At 38.1% G+C, this 25,294-nt stretch overlaps 1 protein-coding gene and 1 long non-coding RNA gene across 3 annotated transcripts in view; one reads left to right on the forward strand and one right to left on the reverse strand.

Annotated features, from left to right (window-relative positions):
* LOC127625779 (uncharacterized) overlaps positions 1-25,294 on the reverse strand; it is an 89,499-nt gene that overhangs the window by 61,011 nt on the left and 3,194 nt on the right. The gene's annotated exons all lie outside the window — the stretch shown is intronic.
* Positions 157-23,834, forward strand: LOC127624034 (acetylcholine receptor subunit beta-like). 2 transcript variants are annotated; one of them, XR_007968115.1, is made up of 11 exons: positions 157-425; positions 8,598-8,731; positions 9,158-9,202; positions 9,513-9,622; positions 10,474-10,582; positions 12,251-12,398; positions 12,691-12,876; positions 13,138-13,361; positions 13,458-13,581; positions 22,713-22,854; positions 23,375-23,521. XR_007968115.1 is itself a non-coding variant. In XM_052098684.1 (11 exons), the coding sequence occupies exons 1-11, from the start codon at positions 374-376 to the stop codon at positions 23,513-23,515; spliced, it is 1,470 nt and encodes a 489-aa protein (XP_051954644.1). In that variant the 5' UTR covers positions 157-373; the 3' UTR covers positions 23,516-23,834. The 2 variants fall into 2 exon arrangements, 1 of the variants encoding a protein (XP_051954644.1); XM_052098684.1 differs by having other exon boundaries at positions 13,458-13,636; positions 23,375-23,834.

The following is a 25,294-nucleotide window of genomic DNA, read 5'->3' on the forward strand; positions in this document are numbered from 1 at the left end:
TCTAAACACATTCCTTTCTCCCTCCCATAATTTTCTGGCCTCCCAACCAATCACAGACCTGCGCTCCACAAATCAGAACACCCTCCAAATCAGGCAGAAGGGAAAATTATGGGGTTACTATGTCAGAGTTTGATGGGCAGAGTAAGAATTTGCCAAACCAAAGGCACTGTTCATGGTACCAGAATTTACAGAATCACTTTGTGCTGTGTGACTGTGTTAGAGTGAGGATAGATACTGTGCGCTGAGAAATGTGAGTTAGTGTGAGTGTATGTGAAAGTTTGTAAAGGTGTGTTTGTGCATGGTGCCTGTGGGGAAAGCTGGTGCAAGGTGAAGGGGCCAAAGTGTGGAAATAGGGAAGACGATTTTGGTCAAAATGAAGATTCTGCTTTGGTTCCTGTGGAGCTGCTGGCTTCTAACTCACACAGGTAATCCTGATGTGTGTGTAATGTGCTAGTTGTGTGTGCCATTATTCTATTGTGATCACAATATACTGTGGGAAGAGAATATTTGTATTAATAATAAATTTAATTTTTAAAGCGCATTTCAAATTCATTGGTCAAAAAATATAAAAAAACAAGAAGAACAATAATTATTTAAAAAATAAAAGTTAAAAGAAGAACATTTACAGGCTAATAATAAAGTGATGGTGGTGACATTTTTGCTAAATTAAATGAAGTTGTTCATTACATGTATTGTGGCAGTTCCAAGATGAAATGTCTTCTGTGTGGTGCTAAAAGCGATTACATTTTTTTCAGAAACAGATCAGATTTTTAAGGGTTTTGCTGCATCAAGTTTTAAATCAACCCCTACCCCTAAACCTCAAACCTAACCGATAGTGTCATTAAAAGCAAATGTGTGTTGAAAAACAGAATTGCTCAAGCAACCACAACAATTTGTAGTGATTTATGACACTGTTAGCTCACATTTCATGCTCCTCAAGATTTCTCGGTCCTTTGCATTGAAAGTGCAATGCTGTATAAGTTGAGCTAGCACACAGGGTGAAATTTAAGTGTTTTTGAACTGATAATGTGCCCTTTTACCCATGAAATAAAAGTAATTATTGTTGAAACTCCTATAGTTTATTTCACCAGGAAACTGCCACAATGTGTACTACTCAAATAGAGTAAAAATAATTTAGCAAAAACGTAGCTATAGTAATGTGATTCTATGAGACCAGGTTGCATATTTTAATACAATGACAATAGAGTTCAAATATATACATAATAAGCTGTAACAAATCCCTTAGTTCCAGGGAAGGAGGAGATGGCATACTGTGTTCCAATGAACAGTTCTTTATTTACAGGTTAACTTGTTGCTTTTCAGCAACACACTCTACACACACACACGCACACACACTCGATTGGGACTCGATTAATCCCATAATGAGCGATGCTGTGAGTTTTTCTTGTGTTTCCGGTGACTGATAGGGGAGGGAACGTACCACCACTCCTGGGGTCGTCTCAATGTGGTGTTCTATGAGGATCATACGACAAGGTATAGACAAAAACACATTAGAAAACTCATATTGCAACCTGGAAGCCTCACTGAATTCTGACAGTGAGAGGTGGTCTCCAACGGGAACTGGGATTGTTTGATGGGTGGTTTTTAAGTCCATCTCTGGTCGACAAAGCCACGGTTACCACCTCTCTCCACAGTTTTAATAGATTCAGGTGGTAGATTTGCCATGCCCCACCCTATCCGTCAGTTTTACCTCATAGTCGACTTCCCCAACTCGCCGCGAGACCTCAAAGGGCCCTTGCCACTTGGCTAACAATTTAGAACTTGATTTGGGTAATAAAACAAGGACCTTATCTCCCTTTGAGAATTCTCATAGCTGAGTGCCCCTGTTATACAGCCTGGATTGCCGTTCCTGGGCCTGGAGCAAATTCTCCTGTGTTAGCTGCCCCAATGTGTGATGTTTTGCTTTCAGGTCCATACATATTGAATTTCGTTCTTACTCTCTGAATGTCCCACCTAACAATTTTCCCTCAGAACATCTAAAATGCCAGTGGCTTATGGCCATAAATTAATTAAAAGGGGGACCTCCAACCCATTGGAGGCTTGCGGGACCTCTTGTACTGCAAATAATGGGGGTTCTAGCCACTTGTCCCAATTTTGCATATCTTCGTGTACGAACTTCCGAACCATGTTTTTAAGGGTCCGATTAAATTATTCGACCAGGCCATCCGTCGGAGGATGGCAAACATGGTGCGAATCAACATAATCCCCTATAGTTCATAAAATTTTTCATGACAAAGTGTGTACATGACATATACGCGGTGTCCTGATCAGTTAGTATCTGTTTTGGAATCCCAACTCGAGAGATAATGTTAAAGGGTGCCTCCGCAACACTGTATGCTGAAATTTTGTGCAGGGGCACTGCTTCAAGGTATCACACTGCATAATTCACCAAGACTAATACAAAGCGATGCCCCCGTGCCATCAGTTCTAATGGCACAACGAGGTCTATGCCTATTCTTTCGATGGGAACATCGATCAACAGAAGATGGTGCAATGGGGCTATTGGGTTGGTCTGGGGATTCACCAAGTGACATTTGCAACATCACCAGCGTACATACCCACAAATTCCCGGCCAATAAAAATGGGCCATGAGACGGTTCAGTGTCTTATCTTGCCCTAAGTGTTCCACCATTGGATTATAATGAGCCGCCCGGAAGACCATTCCCAGCGACTTTTCGGAATTAACAACTGTGTTGTATCTTCTTTTGCTTGTGCATCCTGCATCATCAGATACAACCGGTCTTTAATAATTGAAAAGTATGGGTAGGAGAGAGCAATGCTGGGCTGAAGCAGTTGACAATCAATTGCTCTCACTTGATCAAAGGCATGCCTGACAGACTCATCTCTTGTCTGCTCCAGAGGGAGCCCTCACTTCCCTCCTGGTTTCCCTGATGTGGACCTGACACTGATGGCTCAGGCACCACCTCCCCAGCCAGAGCTTCTCAAATCCCACAGCGTATAACACTATTGCAGTACCCGTCTGCACACATTCCCCTCAATAATGACTGGCCAATTCGTACCCAAGATCAGCGGATGGGTGAGACAGGGAATAACTGATGCCTCTGTTCTATGTTTTTGTCCCAGGAATTGAACAGTAACAGGCACTAAAGGGTATTCATGTATATCCCTATGCACACACCTCAACTTCACCCAGCGTGCTGTACCCAAAGCCTCATCTTGAACCAATATTTGATGACTCGAAGTCTGATTACAACCCAAATTCACCAAATCTTGGTATGTATCCCCTTGGATACTCACTATGTGGTACGTCCCTGCTCGATCAGGGGCAGCTTGTGACGTGTTGGGGACCCAGATCCATGCTCCCACATCCATCACTGGGCATTGATCCTGAATGTCTCCTGGTTCCCCGCAGCGCCAGCACACTGGCCCAGACCTTACCCCACACTTAGAAGTTTTATTGCCAAGTATGTTTTTTACGCATACAAGGAATTTGTTTTGGTGTTGTAGGTGCGTTCACACAATCTCTAAATATATGAAACAAGAATTAAAATATAAGCAATATAATATAAATATAAATATGTCCACGCAGTATCAATTAAAAGTATAAAATAAAAGAGAGCAAGAGTAGTGCAGTGGAATGTAGAGCCAGAGGTGGAGTGCGGAGAGTGGCGGATGGGAAGAAACTGTTCTTGTGGCGTGAGGTTTTTGTCCTGATGGACCTCTGCCTTCTGCCAGAGGGGAGTGATTCAAAGAGATTGCAGCCCCAGATTCACCAACCTGGCTGGAAATGGGAACAGAAAAAGAGTGGGTTGGAGCAATAGAACAGCCCCGGGTCTGGGGAGCAGGCTTCGAGGCAATGATCCCCCAGTGGGTAGGGACAGAAACAGTATAGGATGAAGAGAAAGAGGGAGAGAGAGTTGGATAGAGAGAACAGGATTTGCTGGCTCCTGGATACGCCACTGTGGCGGATCTCTTGCTCTTAACAGAAGGAGGAAGTGGGAGCCAAGAAAATTTCCAAATGTAAGACAATTATTGTACCCACACCTTTCAGTGTCACACATAATAGGGTGCTTTTCAGTACCACATAATATGTGCACTGCTTTTCAGCAGTCAGGTCAAACACATAGAAAAGAAAAACACAGATAGCTTCATGCCACTCTCTCTCTCGAACTGCAGCTCTTTCTCCTCTTTATCTCTCTCCTGGCTGATTGCGATAATTCTCCCCCAGCTGTCTAACCTTATCGCTCAGCCATACCCTGCTCACCACAGCTGCAAAGTGGTCCTCTGCCAGCTGGACTTCGATGCCAGATGGCGGCACTGGACCCACTCCGCTGTCCCTTTCAGCAGACGGTCTACAAACTGCTCCAGTACCACCAGGTTGACGATTCCATCTGCCAGCAACCCCCTCCAACAGGCATCACAAAGCTGTTGGGCGTAGGCAAACGGATGGCCAAACGCACCAAATGTCAGCACCCGGAAGCACTTATGGTGCTGTTCTGGGTTACGGCCGACCTGTTGCAGGACGTCTCGCTTAAGGTCCAAGAACTCCAGCAGAATTGCAACAGGTAGCTGTTGGGCCACAAGCTGAGCCTCCCCCGACAACAATGGTAATAAGCAGACAGCCCACTGCACCCCAACCCCTCTGCAGCATGCTCAAAATGTTTTATAAAGGCTTCGGGGTCATCCATTTAGGTTGCAAATGTGTTCAGCAACACACTCTACACACACACATACACAGGTGGTTCCAGTTCAATTATATCTCCCTTCTGTCACCATCTCCTCCTTTTTTATCTCCGCCACAGGTCACTGGAAATACAAACAGGTGTTAGCACAGGTCTAAATCCTTAACCACTTAGCTTTCCCGGACCTCACTCTCCACAGATCGGAGCTTGACCACACCCCTGTCTCTACATAAGCTAACTTAAAAATAAATGCTTTCAGATGCTGTTTAAAATGTGAAATTATAATATTTTCAAAATGAAACAGTTGTGGTTAGCATTTCAGTGAACACTCAGGTTTATCTGAATGCATGTGGTCACAGAAAATAGAAGTTGTGTGACACCTTCTTTTATAAGTTATGTGCTTTTGTAAACTGTATGGGACTGCAATTCTTGAAGATACAATGCATACAATATTTTCAACGGCACAGCATATTTGACCGTTTATAAAGAGAAAATGAAAGCAGCGTAAGGATAATGACTCCACCACATGATGGTAAGACCTTGAGGCTTGGCCCATTCTTAGAAACTCAAAACTTTTATGACTACAAGAGAGAGAGAGCGAGAGAGAGAGAGAGAGAGAGAGCGATAGAGGCATGTCTTTGATGGTTATTTTTATTAAAAGAGGAAAGGAGTTAATGAACTGCTATAATGAAAAAATAATGTAATTGTAAGTACTTGGTTATATTTTGGGATAAATTTGGCACCAGAAGTTACCTACATGTAAATCTGGAATTTGGAGGCATCCTAATGTTGGGGACGTGGAAAATCAACTTATAAATAAAGCAAATAGTGTTTATTAAAATTCTTAAAGTGGTAAGTGTTCTTTTAGGGTTAAAGTTAGTCTATAGTAACTATAATCAACTTTATATGAAATCAAAAGAAGCCTATGACATTTCTTGTTTCATCATAGTGAAGTAAAAGTGCCAACATGATTACACATGACTCTAAATGTTGCTACCGAATGTTCCAATAACCTGACATTGACTCTTCTGCTCCAGTTACTGAATAGCGCCATCCCCTATCAGGCTTCTTTGCATCAATTCAAATGCCTTTTCTATGATGCCACTGATAGCGTGTTTGGCAAGAAGCCTAAGAGACACAGGATGTGGTTTTTCGTGCCTTTTTTCCTCTAAGATGAAATAGTTGGCTATTGCTTACATCTAGCAGCACTGACATTAATGCAGATGCAAGATATCTTACTACCTACTTATCAACAGGGTAGGGAGGGTTACTTTTGAAATGTATTCCACTACAGATTACAGAATTCAAGCTGTAAAATGTAATTTGTAATGATGTAATTCTGTTAGATTACTCAAGGTCAGTAATGTAATCTAAATACGTTGGATTACTTCTTCAGCACTGGTCGATTTTTTTCACTTGTTTTGACAATAAAAACTCTGCCAGTACAGTAAGACAAAATACACATGTTAAAAATAGATTCTCTGAAAAACCTAAATATCTTATACAGTGTTGTTTCTAAAACAAGATCTTGTTTAAGGATTTGTTTTATAATTTTACAGGAAAACAATACAAAAATTATCAATGATATGATTTTTGCCCTAATATCAAAGATCTTACTAGAAAAAAAAAATCATGATCATTTAGAAATATTTATATGTATAAATGTTTTCCATCTGAAAGGACTAAATATTAAATGAAACAAATGACAATAAAATGCAAAGTAATCTCTTCAGTAATCAAAATACTTTTTGAATGTAACTGTATTCTAATTACCAATTATTTAAATTGTAACTGTAGTGTAATACAGTTACTTATATTTTGTATTTTAAATATGTAATCCGTTACTCCCCACTCTGCTTATCTATTCATTTACTATCAAATTGTATGGGACTAGCTCACATTTTACTGCACTATGTTTGCATAGCACATCCTCATGCTTTCTGGCAATGTGCCGCTTAAGATTCCAAAACGAATCTTTGCTAACTCTCCACACTCCTTTTTAATTTCTTCTCCTTCAAATGCTCTGTTGAGCACAGAACAATTTTCAATCTACAGTTGCAGAATTAACAGTGCGATCAGACTGCATATTTACAGCTTTAATCTAATTTTGAGGGCCAAATTGCTAAACATGTCGAAAAACTGAATTGTACAGACATTCATGAAACACAAGCAGAATAATTTTGTGTAAATCGTTCGCAAAGCCAGTGTGACATACATTTCATATTTTCAAAACATTAGTCGGTACGAACAAAACTGATACCTGCTCCTGACCATGTGTAAATCATGCATAAGACATCCGAACATGTAGTGTTCTTTCAGACAAACTGCCATGACTACATTTTGAGAGAAGTAAAATTGTTACTTCTAAGTAATGAAAAATAAAAATCATTAAATGAGTGAAATTACCTTTAAAAAAAATTACTAATAATAATAATAATAAAGCTTTTATTTAGAAATGTTTCTTTGTTGCTTGTATTTATTTTTCCAAAGTATAGTTTTATCCCCAACTCTGCTTATTTCCTGCAGAAGTTCTTGACATGGGTTTGAGTTCGATTTTCTCGAGAAAGAAAAACAATATGCCATCTAATGTGACTGGCTGGACATTTTTTTATTATTATTATTATTTCATAAGCGCTATTATTTAGATTTCATAATTTAGTATAGGCATGGGTAAATCATGTTCAGTTGACATATGGTCAGGCGTAAAACCATTTCTATCAGGAAGACTTACAGACTTGAGTGAGATTTAAGATGACATTAATTTGATGAATATAAAACAGAATAGTAATGTCTCTCTTTGGCGTAGTCTCCGTCTAGCGGCCCTGAAGAAGTTGTACTCAGAACTGTCATATCCTGTCGGAGATAGGAGGCCTACTCCCGTGCAGCATGGGACTCAACTGGTGGTGGTGGGGTGGTGGAGGTTGCTGTGTTAGCACACTGAAACAGCAATGTGCAGACTTATAAAGCAATGGCTTACATGTGATTGGCTGGGAATTACCCAGCTGATGGTGCGATAATGTACAGCTGCTAGTCTTCCTGATAGAACTACGCTGCGCTTACATTGAACACATCGTGGGCAGCTTTTAAGTCTATAATATCTTACAGCGTTTCGGTCAAAGACTTCTTCAAGCATTTTATCAGTTTCTTTGAAGATTGTTCCTGTTGCAAGGGATGTATCCCTGTACAGTCTTGGAAGTTTCCCCAATGATGTGGTCGATGTGCGCAACTGAACCAGAGAAGGTTCATGGTAATGAACATCCACCTGTCAACATGAACTGAACATATTTACACTAAAGTTTCATGTCAAACCATTTTTATTGACCTCTTGGACTGTTTAATTCACAAAAGAACCTCTGATGGCTGCAAAGATGACTTTAAGTTCCTCAGTTTCTTTTTAGATGCGAGTGTTTGTTAAATCAATATTTTACAATGTGAATACAATCTTTTATTACTGTTCGTATATATGATAAAAGTTTCCTATTCTCATTTACTAGCAAGTCTGAAGCCTTTCTTATATGGCATTTCATGATAATTGTGAATAAATGTGCACGGGTGCTCTATTTTCGCATGTTTGGAATTCACGAACACATAAATTGTACTAACAAATCTGGGGAATAAGATGCGTTCGTGAATCCTGCGGAAAGTTTTCATGAAATAAATTTTTAAATGACTCCCAATTCTTTTGTATGTTTATAAAAATGTCATGAATGATGCCCAGTCACTGTAAAGTGGTTTTCACTATTTGAAATACTCATTAATTGGCCAAATCATATTTTGCTTTGAACATAATGATGCCAACAGCTTTCTGTGAGAGTTAGATTTAGGTGTAGGACTTAGTAAATATGATTATCTTATCCATTGAAAATCTTAGCGTCTATAAGAGGTCCTTACTAATGTACCGATTGCTTCAAATGTCTGTGTTTTTGTCTTAAGGTGCATCTGAGGCTGAACGGAGGCTCCTGGAGAATTTGTTTCAGGATTACAACTTGAAAGTGCGGCCAGCACGTATCTGGAATGAGAGAGTGATGGTCAGAGTGGGAATGACTTTAGTACAACTCATCAGTTTGGTATGATATAAACACATGCACATACACACACACACACACACACGCACACACACACTCGCGCGTGTTCCTATGCAGAATTACACACTGATCCTCCCTGTGATTCATTCTCTTATTCCAAAGCATTTCTTTCTCTTCCTCTGTCTCTCTCATCACTCACACAGTTTGTGTTTGGTGACGGCTGTTGGACATCAGCTGCACAGCTGCTTCTCACACGTCCACTGGGCCATGTAGCCAACACTTCAGCAACATTTCCCTAACATTAGAGGAACATTAGCACTCAATCTCTTATCAGCAAGAGCTTTCCAGGCCTGAGGCTTTGAGCCATGCATAGAAGATTAGCTTTATTATGGAAGAACTGACTGTGGCAGCATGGTGCGCTAGACACATGTTAGCGCAGTGCTAATGTTACTCTGTCTTCTCTCACAGGATGAGAAGAAAGGAGAGATGACAACAAACGTATTCATGAATATGGTAAGAGGCAGATCATTTATCTCATCTAGCATTACTGCCGTTTATTTTCTACTTGGACTGACTTGTCACTTTTTATAACTGCATGTTCATTGCATGTTTTTCATCTCTTTTTTTATGCTGTCCCTTGTATTTTCTTCTGATGTAGAGAGAATTATTGTGCTCATGGTTCTCATTAAAATAATGCTCTGTGTGTGTGTGTGTGTGTGTGTGTGTGTGTGTGTGTGTGTGTGCGTGCGCGTGTGCGTGCGTGCGCGTGTGTGTGTGTGTGCACGTGCGTGTGTGTGTGTGTGTGTGTGTTTCTCTCTGCAAGGCATGGACTGACTACAGGTTATCTTGGAATCCCCTGGACTATGACAACATTAATGTTGTGCGAATTCCTTCCACAAAAGTGTGGCGTCCAGACATCTACCTAATCAATAAGTAAGAATCCCCTCCTGACTTTAAAATAAAAAGATACCTGAGGTACCATTCATGGTTCCTCTAGACATCCCTTCAGTTCTGTGGAAAACATACTTTAAATTCCTGCATGAACTGCAAGAAGGACAACAGTTCCTTCAGTAATCCAATCATAAGGGAAAGGGTTTAAGGCACATGGACTACTGTAAATATTGATGTTCTTTGAGTACATACTGTAGGATGTCTTAGGGTCCTTTGGAAGACCTCCAGAGGGTTCTGCCCATGTGGAATCTGATGAACCCCAAATGAGGCTTAACAAATGCATGATCTGGACATGCTCTGGGCCCACACTGCTAAATTCAAAGTATAGAATCTGTCACAGTTTTTTACTTAATCTGAATGCAGGTGTCATGAGCAAACAATCCCTGTAATAAACAAAAAATTACACTAAGTGGCATGTCTTAAATGTGGTTTAGCTGAACTGAACCCTTTTAGATTTTCTTGAGAAAATGTGAGTGGATCCTGTGCAATGATAATATGGTGTTATCTGGTTACTAGGGTGTTCTGGGCAGTGGTTGCTAACTGGCCCAAGTAAAAAGTGCCCAACAGTCTTTATGTGTATCTCATCTATCAATCATCTGATATACTGATCTCAGGTCCCTTTTTGAAAATGTTCTGTGCATTTTATCATACATCAGGTTAAAAGTCATATTATTATTGTAATTAGGACTTTATCTGTAGGAACTTTCTAAATCTTTTAAAATCCTTTTCTTCTTCTTTTGGGGTTTTTATGTTAGGATCTTAAAATACCTAAAATGCAAATAACACACTGAGTTCAAGACATGATTATGACATGTTCTTCTTCTGTTAACCAGTAATGATGGTCAGTTTGATGTTGCCCTGTATGTGAACGTGCTAGTGAACAGTGATGGCACAGTCTCTTGGTATCCACCGGCCATCTACCGCAGCACCTGTTCCTTAGAGGTACATATGAACTTGTTTGCATCCTAAAGGAATGTTCCGGAATCAATACAAACATCAATCCACAGCATGTTACAGATGCTGTGTATTGAACCCAGAACATTCCTTGAACACATTTCACTTTACTGATTTCAATTCTTATACTGCAGTATTATCAGCATATAGTCAAAGTGGTCACAGTGGCCACAATATTGTATCTGTTAATTCTTTTCAATTTTGATCAAAGCTGACAACCTGTATTTCAATTTTAACTTAAGGCCATGACTATGTATGTGGTCAAGTCTAACACATATTTTAGCTCTGTCTGAAATCGTATACTTTAATACCCTGTTTCCACCTGGTATTAGATGTGTCTTGGGTGATCCGATCACATGTGGTCAGACGAGACACATCGATGTTTACACCTGTACACTTAAATGGGTCTCCTATGACCACTTGTGATCGGATTTGGAGGGGAGGGTCTCTGTTTCTTGACAACATACATCAACCACTACGTCAGCATGTGACTGCATGACAATAAAGCATAGCAAAGTCAGAAAAGACAAAGATTTCTCTCAAATGCAGCTTAAATTTAATTTAAGCACAAACACAACATTTCGAGCAGAATTGTCCATTATTTTATTGGATTACCTGCGTTAACCTGAGCTGCAGATATTTGTGTTTCTCATAAGTGACCCTGTGTGTTGGTATCAGACACACTGAAGAATATCCATGAAGTTCTCTTGTTTGTGTATAGTATGTATCAGTTTTTTTAATTGTAGGCGGTGGGTTGTGAATAAACCACACAGAATACAAAAATATATTTTGTGGTTTTATTCTGACGACTGTTTGTTTAAAAAAAAACAGCGGTATTGAAAAAAATATATATATAAAAAGAATAAAGAAAATACAGAAACTGAAATATGGTAGAGACCATTCCTCACATGTGCAGAAAATGTGGTCAAACTCCACGCGTGCAATCCATATGCCCCCCAAAGAATTCTCAACCTATGAACAAAACCGGGAGCTCTCTTGCACAATGTATGTTCTCACGTTTCTAAAATTCCAGAAAGCAGGTGTCGCAAAACTCTGGTGTCGCAAAACTTGGGTTCTTAAAGGTGTCATGTCCAAGTAAGGACTAGAATTAAATGACATCATTTCTATACTTGGCTACATTATTTTTCAGATCAGGTGGTTATTTCCTTTTAAAGCTGCTTGTAGCCAGCAACGTAGCCATGCATTTTTGACCACATTCGTTTTTGATCACAAAACTTTTTAGACCACGTTTAGACCTGTATTTAGTGCTGACCACATGTGATCGGATCACCAAAAACGCATCTTAATACCAGGTGAAAATACTGCATCTTATAACTTATCATCCTGTAAAAAGTATGTTCTTTAGGTATGCAATTGAGAAGTATGAATATACTCTGGACATACTTCATACGAGAATGTGGGAATTGTCCCGTGACCCGAATATATGACATAATAGCAACAACAGCAAAATAATGTACTCTGGTTTTGTTAAACATGTACAATTAAAGCACATTGAAAAATCCAGGTATTTCTCGCTTACTCTTTTATGAATGTTGAGAATTCAGACACCCTGCTCCATTGGCACACTGTTTTTGGCTTACTATATAGAAGGGAAGTATGCATATTCGAACGCAGCATTTCTCTCCTCTTTTTTAGGTGGCGTACTTCCCATTTGATTGGCAGAACTGCACAATGGTGTTTCGCTCTTACACATATGATTCCTCAGAAGTGGACCTCCAATATGTTTTAGATGAAGATGGCAACGAGCTTCATGAGATCGTGATAGATGAGAATGCTTTCACTGGTTAGTGCACTTAAAAAGTCATAATTTACTGCCAAGTAGTATTCAGTTTTAGTAAAAATGTATTCACAAACCATTTTCAATATGGTAAGATTGTACTTGTAGCTGATTATCTGTTTTTTGGACACATTATGCAATTACTGTACATAAGTGTGGTCAACTCAAAAGCTGTATTTATCTTAATGCATCCAAATCACAACAATCATATGAAACACACACAGACACAAACATGCACACACACTCTCTTCCCTTATATCTCTTTTACTCTCATTAGTCATCTCTCTTCCTCTCTAAGAGAATGGTGAGTGGCAAATTTGTCACAAACCCACCAGAAAAAACATCCAGGATGACCTGTATGAGGACATTACCTTCTACCTGATCATTGAGAGGAAGCCTCTTTTCTACATCGTAAACATCATCGTCCCCTGCATCCTCACCAGTGTGCTGGCCATATTCGTATTTTATCTGCCACCTGGTGCAGGTGAGCAGTTTAAGTTTCAGTCCAGTCCAACAGAATTGAAGAAGATACATGTGATCACGTTTAACCACATCCACTTATGCCATTAGAGCAGTGCTTGCAGTGTCTGGTTGTCAACCATTGATGTTTCTGTTCTGCTTAGGTATTCTATGAAACAGTCTGACTATGTTAAGGTCATGTCCATTAATTAAATCTAGAAACTGCTGACTGTCATCATCTGTCTTGTCATTATGGTTCGTCTGAGTATGTTTTCTCCTTCCCCAGGTGAGAAGATGACACTGTCCATCTCAGTCCTCATCGCTCTCACTGTTTTCATGCTGTTGTTGGCTGACAAAGTTCCAGAAACATCTCTCGGCATTCCTATTATCGTTAACTATGTAATGTTCACCATGATCTTGGTGACGTTCTCAGTCATTCTTAGCGTGGTGGTCCTGAACCTCCATCACAGGACTCCAAGCACACACCACATGCCCCTATGGGTGCGAAAGGTGAGCCTCTAACAGAATCATGAAGATCTTGATTCTTGGTTCACAATATCATTCCTATTTGTGAACATTTAAACACACATTTTCATTAACTTCCAGGTTTTCATTAACTTCCTCCCTCAGTACTTGGGTGTGCTGAGGCCTCAGACTGAGGAATCGGTGGAGGAACAGCCAAAAGAAAATGTTCCTCTGAATTGTTTGGACCAAGGTCTTAGACCTGGAGGTGAATATTTCATCCGAAAGATCAATCCAGAACTAGTAATGCCGTGGAGAGGAAGGTAAATGCAATAAAATAGTTTATAACAGAAGTCATTTAAGTCTGGAATTCCAAACACAAAATAAATCAGGTCCTGTATATAACAACTGGTCACTAAAAATTAAGATAATTGTAATCAGGAAAAACCAAGCTGGTTTTTGCTAGTTAGAGCTGGTTTGGTGCTAGACAAGCTGACAGACCATCATAGCCATGTTGTTGATTGTGAACCATCATTACCATGTTGTTCACCGGCTAAAAAATATTGGTCAAACAGCATGGCCTGCCAGATGAACTCATTGACCATGGGAGGCTTGTTGGTTAAGCTAATTAAGAATACCTGCATCCCATACCAGGGACAAGCTTTCAAAGCACAATATATGCTGGTCTTGTCAACAGGTAATGGCACACAGTGACATTGAGGCATACAGCACATGTGGTTTGTACAATATGTTTTATGTCAAATAATGTTTATTTGTGTTGCGCTTTTCACAACACACAGCAGCTTTACAGAAAATCATGCATTAACAGAAAATTAAACTGTTATATCTATAAAGTCTTAGAGTCATCATTGTGAAGTTTGATTTTAAGTGCAGTGCAAGTCATGGTTTAAATTTAGTAAATTATGTAAGTGTTGAGGGCCAGCGTTTAAACAAAGATTTTGTATGAACTGTAAAATTAATGACTAATGTCTTTGAAGTTCATCCTGTATTAACTGCAGAAGTTCACATAGATGCATTGTCCTTTGTTAGTTGGCATATGAAGGCTTTTGTTGGCAATTCATTGATAGTCTATGTATTCCATTTTAAGAGTGTAGTCAATCATTAGACCAAGGTGATGCAGGCAGAGATCAGTGAGGCGCATCACAGTTCAACTGGCAGGTCATTACGGTGAGGTCTATCATAAATCCAAGTATCCTGAACAGTGTTAGAGAGAATATTCCATAGTTTAGGAGTCAAATAGGAAAATAATCTACCTCCTCTGGTGGATTTTGATATTCTAGGAACAATTAACAGGCCAGAATTTTGCGATCGTAATGAACATGATGGAATATAGTGTGGTAGGTCACTAAGGTACTGCGGAGCTAGACTATTCTAAGCTTTGTACGTAGTTAACAAAATCTTTAAATTAATTAGAAATTTAACAGGTAGCCAATGTAACGACGATAAAATGGGGCTAATATGATTATATTCCTTGGTTCTAGTCAGCACTCTGGCTGTTGCATTTTGAACCAATTGAAGTTAATTTATACAACTTGCAGGACATTCTCCCAGCAATGCATTATAATAATCTAGTCTTGAGGTCATAAACGCATACATTTCGGCATTAGCAACAGAGAGCATGTGTTGTAGCTTAGAAATATTTCTGAGGTGGAAGAATACTGTTCTACAAACATTGGAAATGTTATTTTCAAAGGACAGATTGGTACCAAATATAACACCTAAGTTCTTCGCTGTAGAAGATGACGTAACAGTACATCCATAGAGAGTCAAATTATATTTTAGCGGCTTATTTCTTAGTTTTTGGTCCAATAATTAGTACCTTTTTTTGTCTGAATTTAGTTGAAGGAAATTTATAGCCATCCAATCTTTGATTTCATTGGTACACTCTGCTAATTTGGAGAATTGTGAAATTTCGTTGAGTTTCGAAGAAATATAAAGTTGGGTATTGTTGGCATAACAGTACTAACGTATTCCATGATTCCTGATAATATCCAAGGGGAGCATATATAAGGAGAAAAGCAGAGGCCATAAAACTGATCCCTGTGGCACTCCATACTTAACATTTGTTTGATTTGACAATTCCTGTCAAATCAATTCTGATAAATAGGACCTAAACCATGCTTCTGCAAGTCCACAAATGCCAATATAATTCTCAAGCCTATTCAAGAAAATATTGTGATCTATGATGTTGAAGGCAGCACTAAGATCTAAAAGCACTAGAGGAGAAATGCGAAGTAATTTGTAACTCTGATAAGTGCAGTCTCTGTACTGTGATGGGGCCTAAATCTTGATTGAAATTGTTCATATATACTATTTCTTTTGTTGAAATTTACATAATTTGGAGGATACTGCTTTTATAGAATTTTCTACATAAACGGGAGATTTGAAATTGGTCTATAATTAGCCAATTCTCCAGGATCAAGCAGTGACTTCTTAATAAGTGGTTTGATAACATTTTAAAGTTTCTTGGGACATGTCTTAAGGATAGCAAGGAGTTAATAATATTAAGAAATATCTGAAATTACAGGAGATACCTCTTTTAAGAGCTTAGTTGGTATTGGATCTAACATACATATTGTGGCTTTTTATATTTCTGTAAGTTTTGTTAGCTCTTCATGATCTATGACAGCAAAGGATTGAAGTTGCTTGTGAGGAAAATTCTGAGACACTGTTTTCTGAGGTACTGTGAGAGACAAATGCATAATTCCAATTTAATTTATGATTATTTACATTTTATCAGTAAAGAAATTCATGAAGTCATTACTATTGTACTGTGATGGAATATCCTAATCAATTTAGCCACAGTATTGAATAAACACCTAGGATTGTTGTGGGGTTTTTTTCTCTATGAATTTGCTCAAATATACCTGGCAGTTTCTAGTGCCTCTCTGTAGCTACGGACACTATCCTTTCATGCACAGATTATTAGAGTATAAGAGAGAGTATAAAGTTGCTCTCTTGAGCATGAGTGTGATCATTGTACCATGATGCAAGGTGCATGTTGCATGGTGAATGATATTGTAGTGTAGATTGAGTCATATTAGCTAATCACAGCATTCAAGAGATGAGGTAATGATCTGAGATGGCATCGCTCTGTGGTAGAATTTCTATAGTATCATCAACATGTGACTCCATTTGACAGAATTAAATCTAGCATATGATTATGGTGATTAGTTGGTCCTGTCAACTCCAAGAGAGTTGATAATATCGAGAAATGCTAATCCCAATGTTTCATTTTCATAATATATTTGAAAGCTGAAGTCACCAACAATTAAAGCTCTATCTACAGTAACTACTAGATCTGATAGAAAATGTGCAAATGCAAGGAAATCAGAATACGGCCCAGGTGATCTATATACTGTAGCAAGGGTAAAAGACAACATAGATTTTTTTATTTGTGTCTGAGGGTGTCACAACAAGCATTATAAGTTCAAAAGACAAATGTATATCTTTTCCTCTAATAACACCAAAACCTTAACTGTAATTTGCAGCAACGCCTCCTACTCGACCCTTCAAATGAGGCTCATGTTTAAACAATAACCTGGGGGAGTAGACCAGATAAATATATTCATCCACTTTAAGATAGGTTTCAGTCAAACAGAGAACATCCAAACAATGATCTGTAATCATTTCATTTACAATTAGTGCATCGGTTGAAATAGATCTGATGTTTAGTAGCCCTACCTTCATATGATGTTTATCTTCGTTTTATTTTATTTTAATTTTTTTGGTTATTTTCAAGTTTACCTTAATCAGAAATTATTTAGTGAGGGGCTTGTGTTTGGTAGATCTGAGAACAGACAGTCTCTATGTGATATCTAGGTGATACATTATCTATGTGTTGTAGTTTATGTGACCTCTGTGACGTCTCAAGGCAACTAGCATGTATTTAGTATGTTGGGTTGTGTAACAAATTCCTTGTGTTTAAAATGAATGAACATTTTGCTTGTATGTTGTAGTATGTACCTTTGCATTTGCTAAGGAAATGAGGAAGTGCATGATGTACTAATTAGACCAGATTATATTTTAGTCATGGACAATATGGTTTGTCAGTTCTTCAGCGTGAAACAGAGAAATTTATTTCTATAAAATTAATACATAAATAAGCTTCTAAAAGTTCACCTTTTACATATAATTCTGCTTAGATGAAAAGCATCACTGCCAAGGCTACCAGAGCCTGTCTACCAAAAGATGTGGAGTATTTTTGTTCCCAGAGAACCTGAACAGAGTTGGTAGGGAAATTAGCATAGAGTTGAGTTGGTGATACTGTTAGCATTCACCCACTGAAACTGTCACGTGCACCAGCTCCCTTTGCTGTTGTTTTTTTTAAATACTTTTTTTTGGGAAAAGATGCTAATGCCTTCCTTTAGTTAATGGATCAGTACATTTACAGATATAATAATCCTTGTCTGTCATCCAAAGGACACAGTCATTTATGTACTTTTTAAGATTTCTTCTCAAAACTGTTTGATTGCAAATGCTCAGTTCATGAAATCCTGTTAGACTGAGTGCAGCTGTTCTACCTAATCCCTCTCTCACTCAAACACAAACACACATAGGTGCCAAATCAATATGCAGTAGTTTAATGTGCCTGTTCCATAATCTACTGGTGTTGGCAAAATTGCTCACCTTTAAGCAACTGTCATAAACACGGATCAGGGCTGGGGGAGGGTGAAAGTCTCTGCACTAGCATGTTACTACTCTCAATCCAAGGGCATTTGATTTCAGCCCAGTTAAGCTCAGTCACCCCTCCAAAGTCGCCAGGGCCTAAGCCCTTGTTGAGTTTGGGCATTAGAGTGTAATGCACACAAGAACAGCAGGGGAGGGCTAGGGGAGGAAGGGATACATAGATGGATGGATGGAAGGATGGACATATGAATGGATGGAAGGAGGGGTTTTCTCTGAAAACATGTGCGTGACTGTGTTCATTCCATTCGGCTTGCGTGGACAGTGTGTGTGTGGCAGAGACAAAGTCTCCATCTGTCAGTGAGGCCAGGCAAACACTGTACAATTTTTGCCGGTAGTGTGAGCTTCCGACTGTTTTTTTACCTGTTGGAGAAATCGTGTGGATATTGTTGGTAATCGTATGGTCTCAGCTCACCATCATATAAGAGGAATTACGAGCAGTTTATGGCCTCCCGATCATTTTTAAACATGTCAGAAAAATGTGGGTACTGTCACCTTGAATTTGTGAGGTGTGTGCTATATATAAATATATACATGAGGTGTGTGATATATATATATATATATATATATATATATATATATATATATATATATATATATATACACAAAATGTAGTGACACAGATGAGAAGGTACACTACAATAACCTTTTTGTTTAGTGCTTGTTTAGTGTTTTGTTTAGTGCATCAGTAACACACTGATGTAATGATTGATGAATGCAGTTATGAAATCAGACAACCTCCCATTTCTATTGTTCCACAATAGAAAGCAAGTCATAGGGGTTTGAATGACAAGAAAGTGAGTGAATTATGACTGAATTTTCATTTTTAGGTAAACTGTTTTGAAGGCACACAGGTACCCTATTTCTCTTTCTCTCTCTCTTTAATATGTCTACACTCCTCCTTCCTTGTTTAAGAATTCCCAGTGACCCTGTCCATTCCTGCCTATAATGTGGTGCAACAGTGTGAGCCCACACTCTTTAGTCAGTCTTACATGTGGCCTTAAGATGGCTAAATGCCAACAGAGCTTACTTTAAAGTGTTAAACTCAGTCCTTCAAGACGTGGTGCCAGTCTTGAGGGCTGCAGAATCTGTCAACAGAAGTGATTTCACAGATAGTTAATTATTATGTATTTTCATGTGAGCCGAACTGTCAATCCTATTTTATTAGCAAGTGGCACCTGTAATTCAAACTTTGGAATAAACTAATGTTTCTTTGAGACCTAAATTGAACACTTATGACATTCATCTTAAATCAGAGAGTTTGGTTTGTTTGGTTCTCATTTGGAAACAGGGGTCTGGGGTACGATTCAGGTGGTACATTTTGAAATTGATGTAAAAGAAATACTGCCTAATTTTAAGAAGTGAACTGAGATTGATTTAATTATTTTAATGATGTCCTGCAAGCAGTGAGGCAAATACAAATTTTCTCATTTAGTTTACTAATGTGTTTATGTGTAGGCGACATTTGATGGAGGAGTGTGGACCTCCAATCATTACGGATTTTGATCTATTGTTGTTTTGTGTTAATGAGTGGGTATACCTAGAAAATCGTCTAAGGAGGTGAGTTTTATATCAGATACACCATATTCACATGACTGCATACACCGCATGTGTGTTTGTGTTTATTCATTTTGAGTCCCTGTCTACATTGGTATGCATCTCATTGACCGTGCATGAATGGGTGACAGTCTTTGTATAATCCCTGTTGGAAAAAACTCACCCTTGAGAGAATGGGAATGTGAGAGAGGAGAGGTCACTCCTCAGACTGATGTATGACAGACTGAGTCCCACTATAGCTCACAGCAACACAATACTGACCTCTTCAATGCACATGCACTACTGTACTATACAGTACATCACAGCATTATTTTGCCATATAAATTGCAGAGAACAACAGTCATTACAGGGTAAATTACTCTAAAAGGTAATCTACAACAAATGACAAAATACTTCTGTAAAAGTTGTAATCAGATTACTTTTTTATTCTTAATTTAAAATATAATCAGATTACTAGTTACTTTTAAGTTACTTTCTTAAGCACTGTTCACAGAATTTTTTTTTAACCAAGTTATAGGCCCCACACAGCATTAGTGTGTTCTTATTGCGAGTTTCAAGGCTTTCATGGCCAGATTTTGTTTTTGCTGTTGTTGATGAATAAACCATAACTGGCAACTTCATCTTTTCATTTTGTACATCAGGGATATTACAATATTAACGAACGTTAAATGATATCCAGCCTTAACACGTCTTTGGTTTTGTGTCGATGAAGGGGTAGTTTTAGCCTTACTGATGGTGCTGTAGGGGTTACTAACAGCTAAAACTTTTGGGAAACACTGAACTAGATCCAGTGGCATGTCCTGATGGGTGTCAGGGGGTGGCCCTGGCCACCACTCCACCACATCTATCCTTTGCTCATGAGAATTTATTTGACCTCCAGACACCACATATCCCGTAAAATATGGGATCATCTCATATTTAAATATGAACTGATGCAGGGGCCTGGGTAGCTCAGCAAGTAAAGATGCTGACTACCACACCTGGAGTCACGAGTTCGAATCCAGGGCGTGCTGAGTGACTTCAGCCAGGTCTCCTAAGCAACCAAATTGGCCCAGTTGCTAGGGAGAGTAGAGTCACATGGGATAACCTCCTTGTGGGCCTCCACACACACTATGTCTCCGCGGTAATGTGCTCAACAAGCCTTGTGATAAGTTGCACAAATTGACAGTCTCATACGTGAAGGCAATTGAGATTCGTCCTCCACCACCTGGATTGAGGCGAGTCACTACACCACCATGAGGACTTAGAGCGCATTGGGATTTGGGCATTCTAAATTAGGGAGAAAAGGGGAGATAATAAAAAAAAATATGAAATTATGATTTACGATTATGATTTGTCCCGTAAGGGGACACATTGTGCTAAATCTGTGGATTTGTTTTATCGATAAACAGAAGGTTCAATATAAATGATCAATAAGATGAATAAAGTTAGACAGGTTCAGCAATGGATGAATACAATCACTGAGTCATAAATACAAGAATTACATGTGAAGGAAAAAATTTAATATTAAAATAAAGTAAATAAACAAAAACATAGATAAGATAAAGAAGTAAAATAATCAAAGAAATCATTTTTTTTATATTTTATATAAGTTATGGTTCAGTAAAGTTCTCAGCATATAAGAAAGGATATACACTTTTTATTATTAATAACTCAAAAAGCATTTATTGCTAAGACTGTGAAGGATGTGGTAAGGGACCTTCAGAATACATGGTCAGTTTCTTGGTGTTATTCGTCGTCAGTGTAGTATTACGCTCCATATATGCATGTTACGCAGCCTGCGTAATGCACCTACTCCCTACGGGGACGCCATCTTACCCTAGGGGGGCACCAGAAAGTTTAATTAAATAATCAAATTAGTCCCAGTACATGACTATATTGAGTAGACAAAACTAAAATCCATGCACATTCTTTTGTGTAGCCCTAAGATAAAATAAAGAAAAACAGTATCTTCAATATCTTCTTTACTGTCTCAAAATAAAACAGATGCCTACTTTATAGTATTAAGTCAGGCCACGGTAGCTTCATCTCTCCAAAACTGCACAGATCTACCATGTGTTCAGGCCACCTCAGTCAAAAAAGTCTGGACACGCCACTGACTACATCACACCAAACAGCCTGATGGTGCAGCTGTTGTTCAGATGGATTTAATAAAGTAACAGACTCAGTTTGATAACTGCAGGTATATAAGAATTAACTACAGGCCTTCAATAACAGAAACAAATAGCAAAAAAACCTGTGCTGTAGGTGCACGAAAATGAAAGATTTGAATTTCAAGAAGCTTTAATAATATCGATTATATTTTAATTTGATTCAAATTAGTGAACTCTACATGATCAACTTATGTTCCAAGTTTGGACACACTTGATATCATTTTTTCCTTTCATGATTTTAAATCAATTTTGATCTCAAGGTTTATGCAAAATGTTTGAAATGCAAATATTAATTGCACCTGTGTATGCATTTCTTTAGAAAACTAAAAATTGTCATTTAAAAGTGGATGAGTTGGACTTGATAGTAAATGACAAGAAGTCAACAAGTGCCAAATTGCAGTACATGGGATCTCTTTAATTTAATTAAAAAGCATCCCAGGTGGACATCTCATGAAGCTGGTTGAGTGCACAGAAATGTGTGCAGAGCTCTTAATCTAGGCAAAGGATGGCTACTTTAAAGAAGCTAAAATATAAGATTTGTTCTGGCTTGTTTAATATTTTTTGTTCACTGAATATTTGCCATACTGTCATTTTCAGTACTGTTTTGATGATTTTACTATTATTACAAATAAAATGATAGTGATTTGACTGGAATTAATTATAGCAACAATGGAGTAAGCAGCAGTGAGTAAGAGTACTGCTCAGATGAACAGCTGCAGCAGGTCATTCTAAGTGAGGAGTGAAGTTCATGTTGCCTACATTTTGCCTTGACACTTCAAAGTGTGCCACTGCTGCTCTCAGACTGGTCAGGTCAGAGAAAGGGTGCTATTTGTCATTGAAGAGCAGGAAGACAAGGGCACACAGCACATTAACCCCATATATGCACAAGCAATGTGCTTGTGAATGAAAAGTATGTTGGTACACCTATGAACCTTTGTTTAGAGTTAATCATTCTTTATGTGTGAATGTTTGTATGTTTCAGTCACAATGAGTGCACTGTGAAGTTGCAGAGATTTTCAAACAATGACAACTATTGTCTGATTCTGCCCCCGAATCTCAAATCTGCCATTGATGCCATTACTTACATGGCTGAACAACTGAAGAAACAGGATGTGGATGACACTGTAAGTCCTTGGAAACACACATATACACATTTTTCTATCATGGTGGGGACTGTCTACTGAATTCTGTTGTTTTGTAGATATAATGATATTTTGTATTCCCTAACCCGACACAAACCCTTAAACCTAACCCTCATACAAACCTATTGGAATTATTACATTTTCATTCAGACATTATGTATTATATTAAGCGCACAAACATACACACATTCTCCCTTTCCTATCCATTTTTCCACACACAGACACAGATACACAAAATCTCTTCCTCTCTGTCTCTCCCCTATCCTCATGATTATTCAAAATTGACAATGCATTCTTCTGTGTCAGTGAGATAAACATATCCTATTGTGTGTGTGGGCAGGTTTTGGTGGTTTAAGAGGATTTGTTTTTAGGTTACAAACTGGTAACACACCAACATTGTGTGTGTGTGTGTGTGTGTGTGTGTGTGTGTGTGTGTGTGTGTGTGTGTGTGTGTGTGTGTGTGTGTGTGTGTGTGTGTGTGTGTGTGTGTGTGTGTGTGTAGATGACAGATGACTGGCAGTACATTGCTCTGGTTTTGGACCGGCTCTTCCTCTGGCTCTTTGTTATCATCACTACACTGGGCACACTAGCCATGTTTCTAGATGCCAGTTTCAACTACACTCCTGACCAGCCTTTTCCCTGATCAGAGCCCAAAAACAATAACCACACAGCAACTGGACAGCCAACCCACATTAGGGTGAACATAAAACTGTGGGACTGTAGTTTGTGTGGATTGACTCAAGAGGGCACCAGAGAATAAACATTTCATTTTATTTATCTGGGCTTTCTTTCTTTCTTTCTTTCTTTCTTTCTTTCTTTCTTTCTTTCTTTCTTTCTTTCTTTCTTTCTTTCTTCTTTGAAATGTAAACTAATGTTTCCATGGTAATATATGTTATTCTCAATATTTTGTCATGTTTAATATATGTTTAGTTATTTAACTTCATGTATTAAACAATTTTTTTTAAACTGTTATTTATTTTTCTCTCCTTTTTTACCTATTAACATATTATATTATATAGAATACATAATATACATGTGGAGCATAATCCATAGCTAGGTGTTTACACAGTAAAACATTTTTTTCCTCCATCAAACCAGTGTTAATAAATATCACCTTGATTTATGCCATTTATTAGTTCTATGACAATTTTTACATTGTTTAAATCTCTATTTTCTATAGAATTACAAAAAATTCAATCACTTGCATTAAATACAGGATAAACTTGACCAACACATTATATTTCATTTTCTTTTATCAACAAAACTAAACAGAAAATTCTAATTCAACACAACACAAGATCATCTTACAGCCATCCCTTTAGGAAAACTAGGGTATCTTAAAAAAAACATTTTCTGATGTTTTTTACTAGAAGTGGGAATTCACATATATCCATTTACAAATACTTATTTTTAAGTCTGTAGGAATGCACACTTACTGTATTCAATAGTGCGTTAAAGAAGTTCCTGCTAAGATTTAAAGGGGTCATGGCATGAGGAATCTTATTTTCCTTGATCTTTTATTAGATAAGGGGTCATTATACTATAAAAACATAATTGTAAGTTTCAGAACTCAAACATCCTCCTATCTGCAAAAAGAACATTTGTTGAAAACAAGCTGTCAAAATGACTCGTTCTCGACTTCCTCCACATTGTGATGTCACACAGTGGTAGAAATCTGCATCTGACCACCTCCACAATCAACACATCAAAGACTACTTTACACCTCCTATCACGTCCGTAGCTCCGCCCAGTAGTGGTTAACAGTAAGATGACGAGGAGAGAGCCAGATCAAGAACAGAGAGTCAATCATAACAGTGGGCGTTTACTGTCAAGTCTTAAAGGAGAAGCAGCACCAAAACAGAGCATTTCTGACAGATGGTCAGAATGAGGGTGGAGAATTATTATGTTTTACAAATAGTTTTGTGCAAAAAACTATGAATATTATAAATGTATCTTAAGGAACATATTAAAATCAAATAAAAAATGTAAGAAAAAAAAGTCAGAATGTTTTTTCAGAGAATCTATGCTCATTATGAATTCTTAATGTCTGGCATTAAACTTAGAGTTGCTACAGTGCACATTAATTTCAGAAAACTTTAATGTTTGATTTTGTAATTTAACTAGTGGGCCCTTTTGCTCTCCTTGTGAGCAACATGTGTCTGTCTGCCAGCAATCATTTGTTAGATCCTTCCTGGATCTATCTCGTCAGTAAGTCATTAGGATATGGAGTCTGACAAGCGTGCTGTAACTCCATGCTCAGCCAGCCTGTAGCTATGCTAAACTAAATGAACTGATGACCAGTCATCACACTGCCTATATAGAGTTTTTTAACAAACAAGTCAAAACTTTTAAATAAAGACAAAATATATTTATATTACAAATATTAACTAATATTATGTTAAAAAACAACAGCCTGCCTATT

The sequence above is a fragment of the Xyrauchen texanus genome, chromosome 1, assembly GCF_025860055.1.
Source record: "Xyrauchen texanus isolate HMW12.3.18 chromosome 1, RBS_HiC_50CHRs, whole genome shotgun sequence".
Taxonomy (NCBI): Eukaryota; Metazoa; Chordata; class Actinopteri; order Cypriniformes; family Catostomidae; genus Xyrauchen; species Xyrauchen texanus.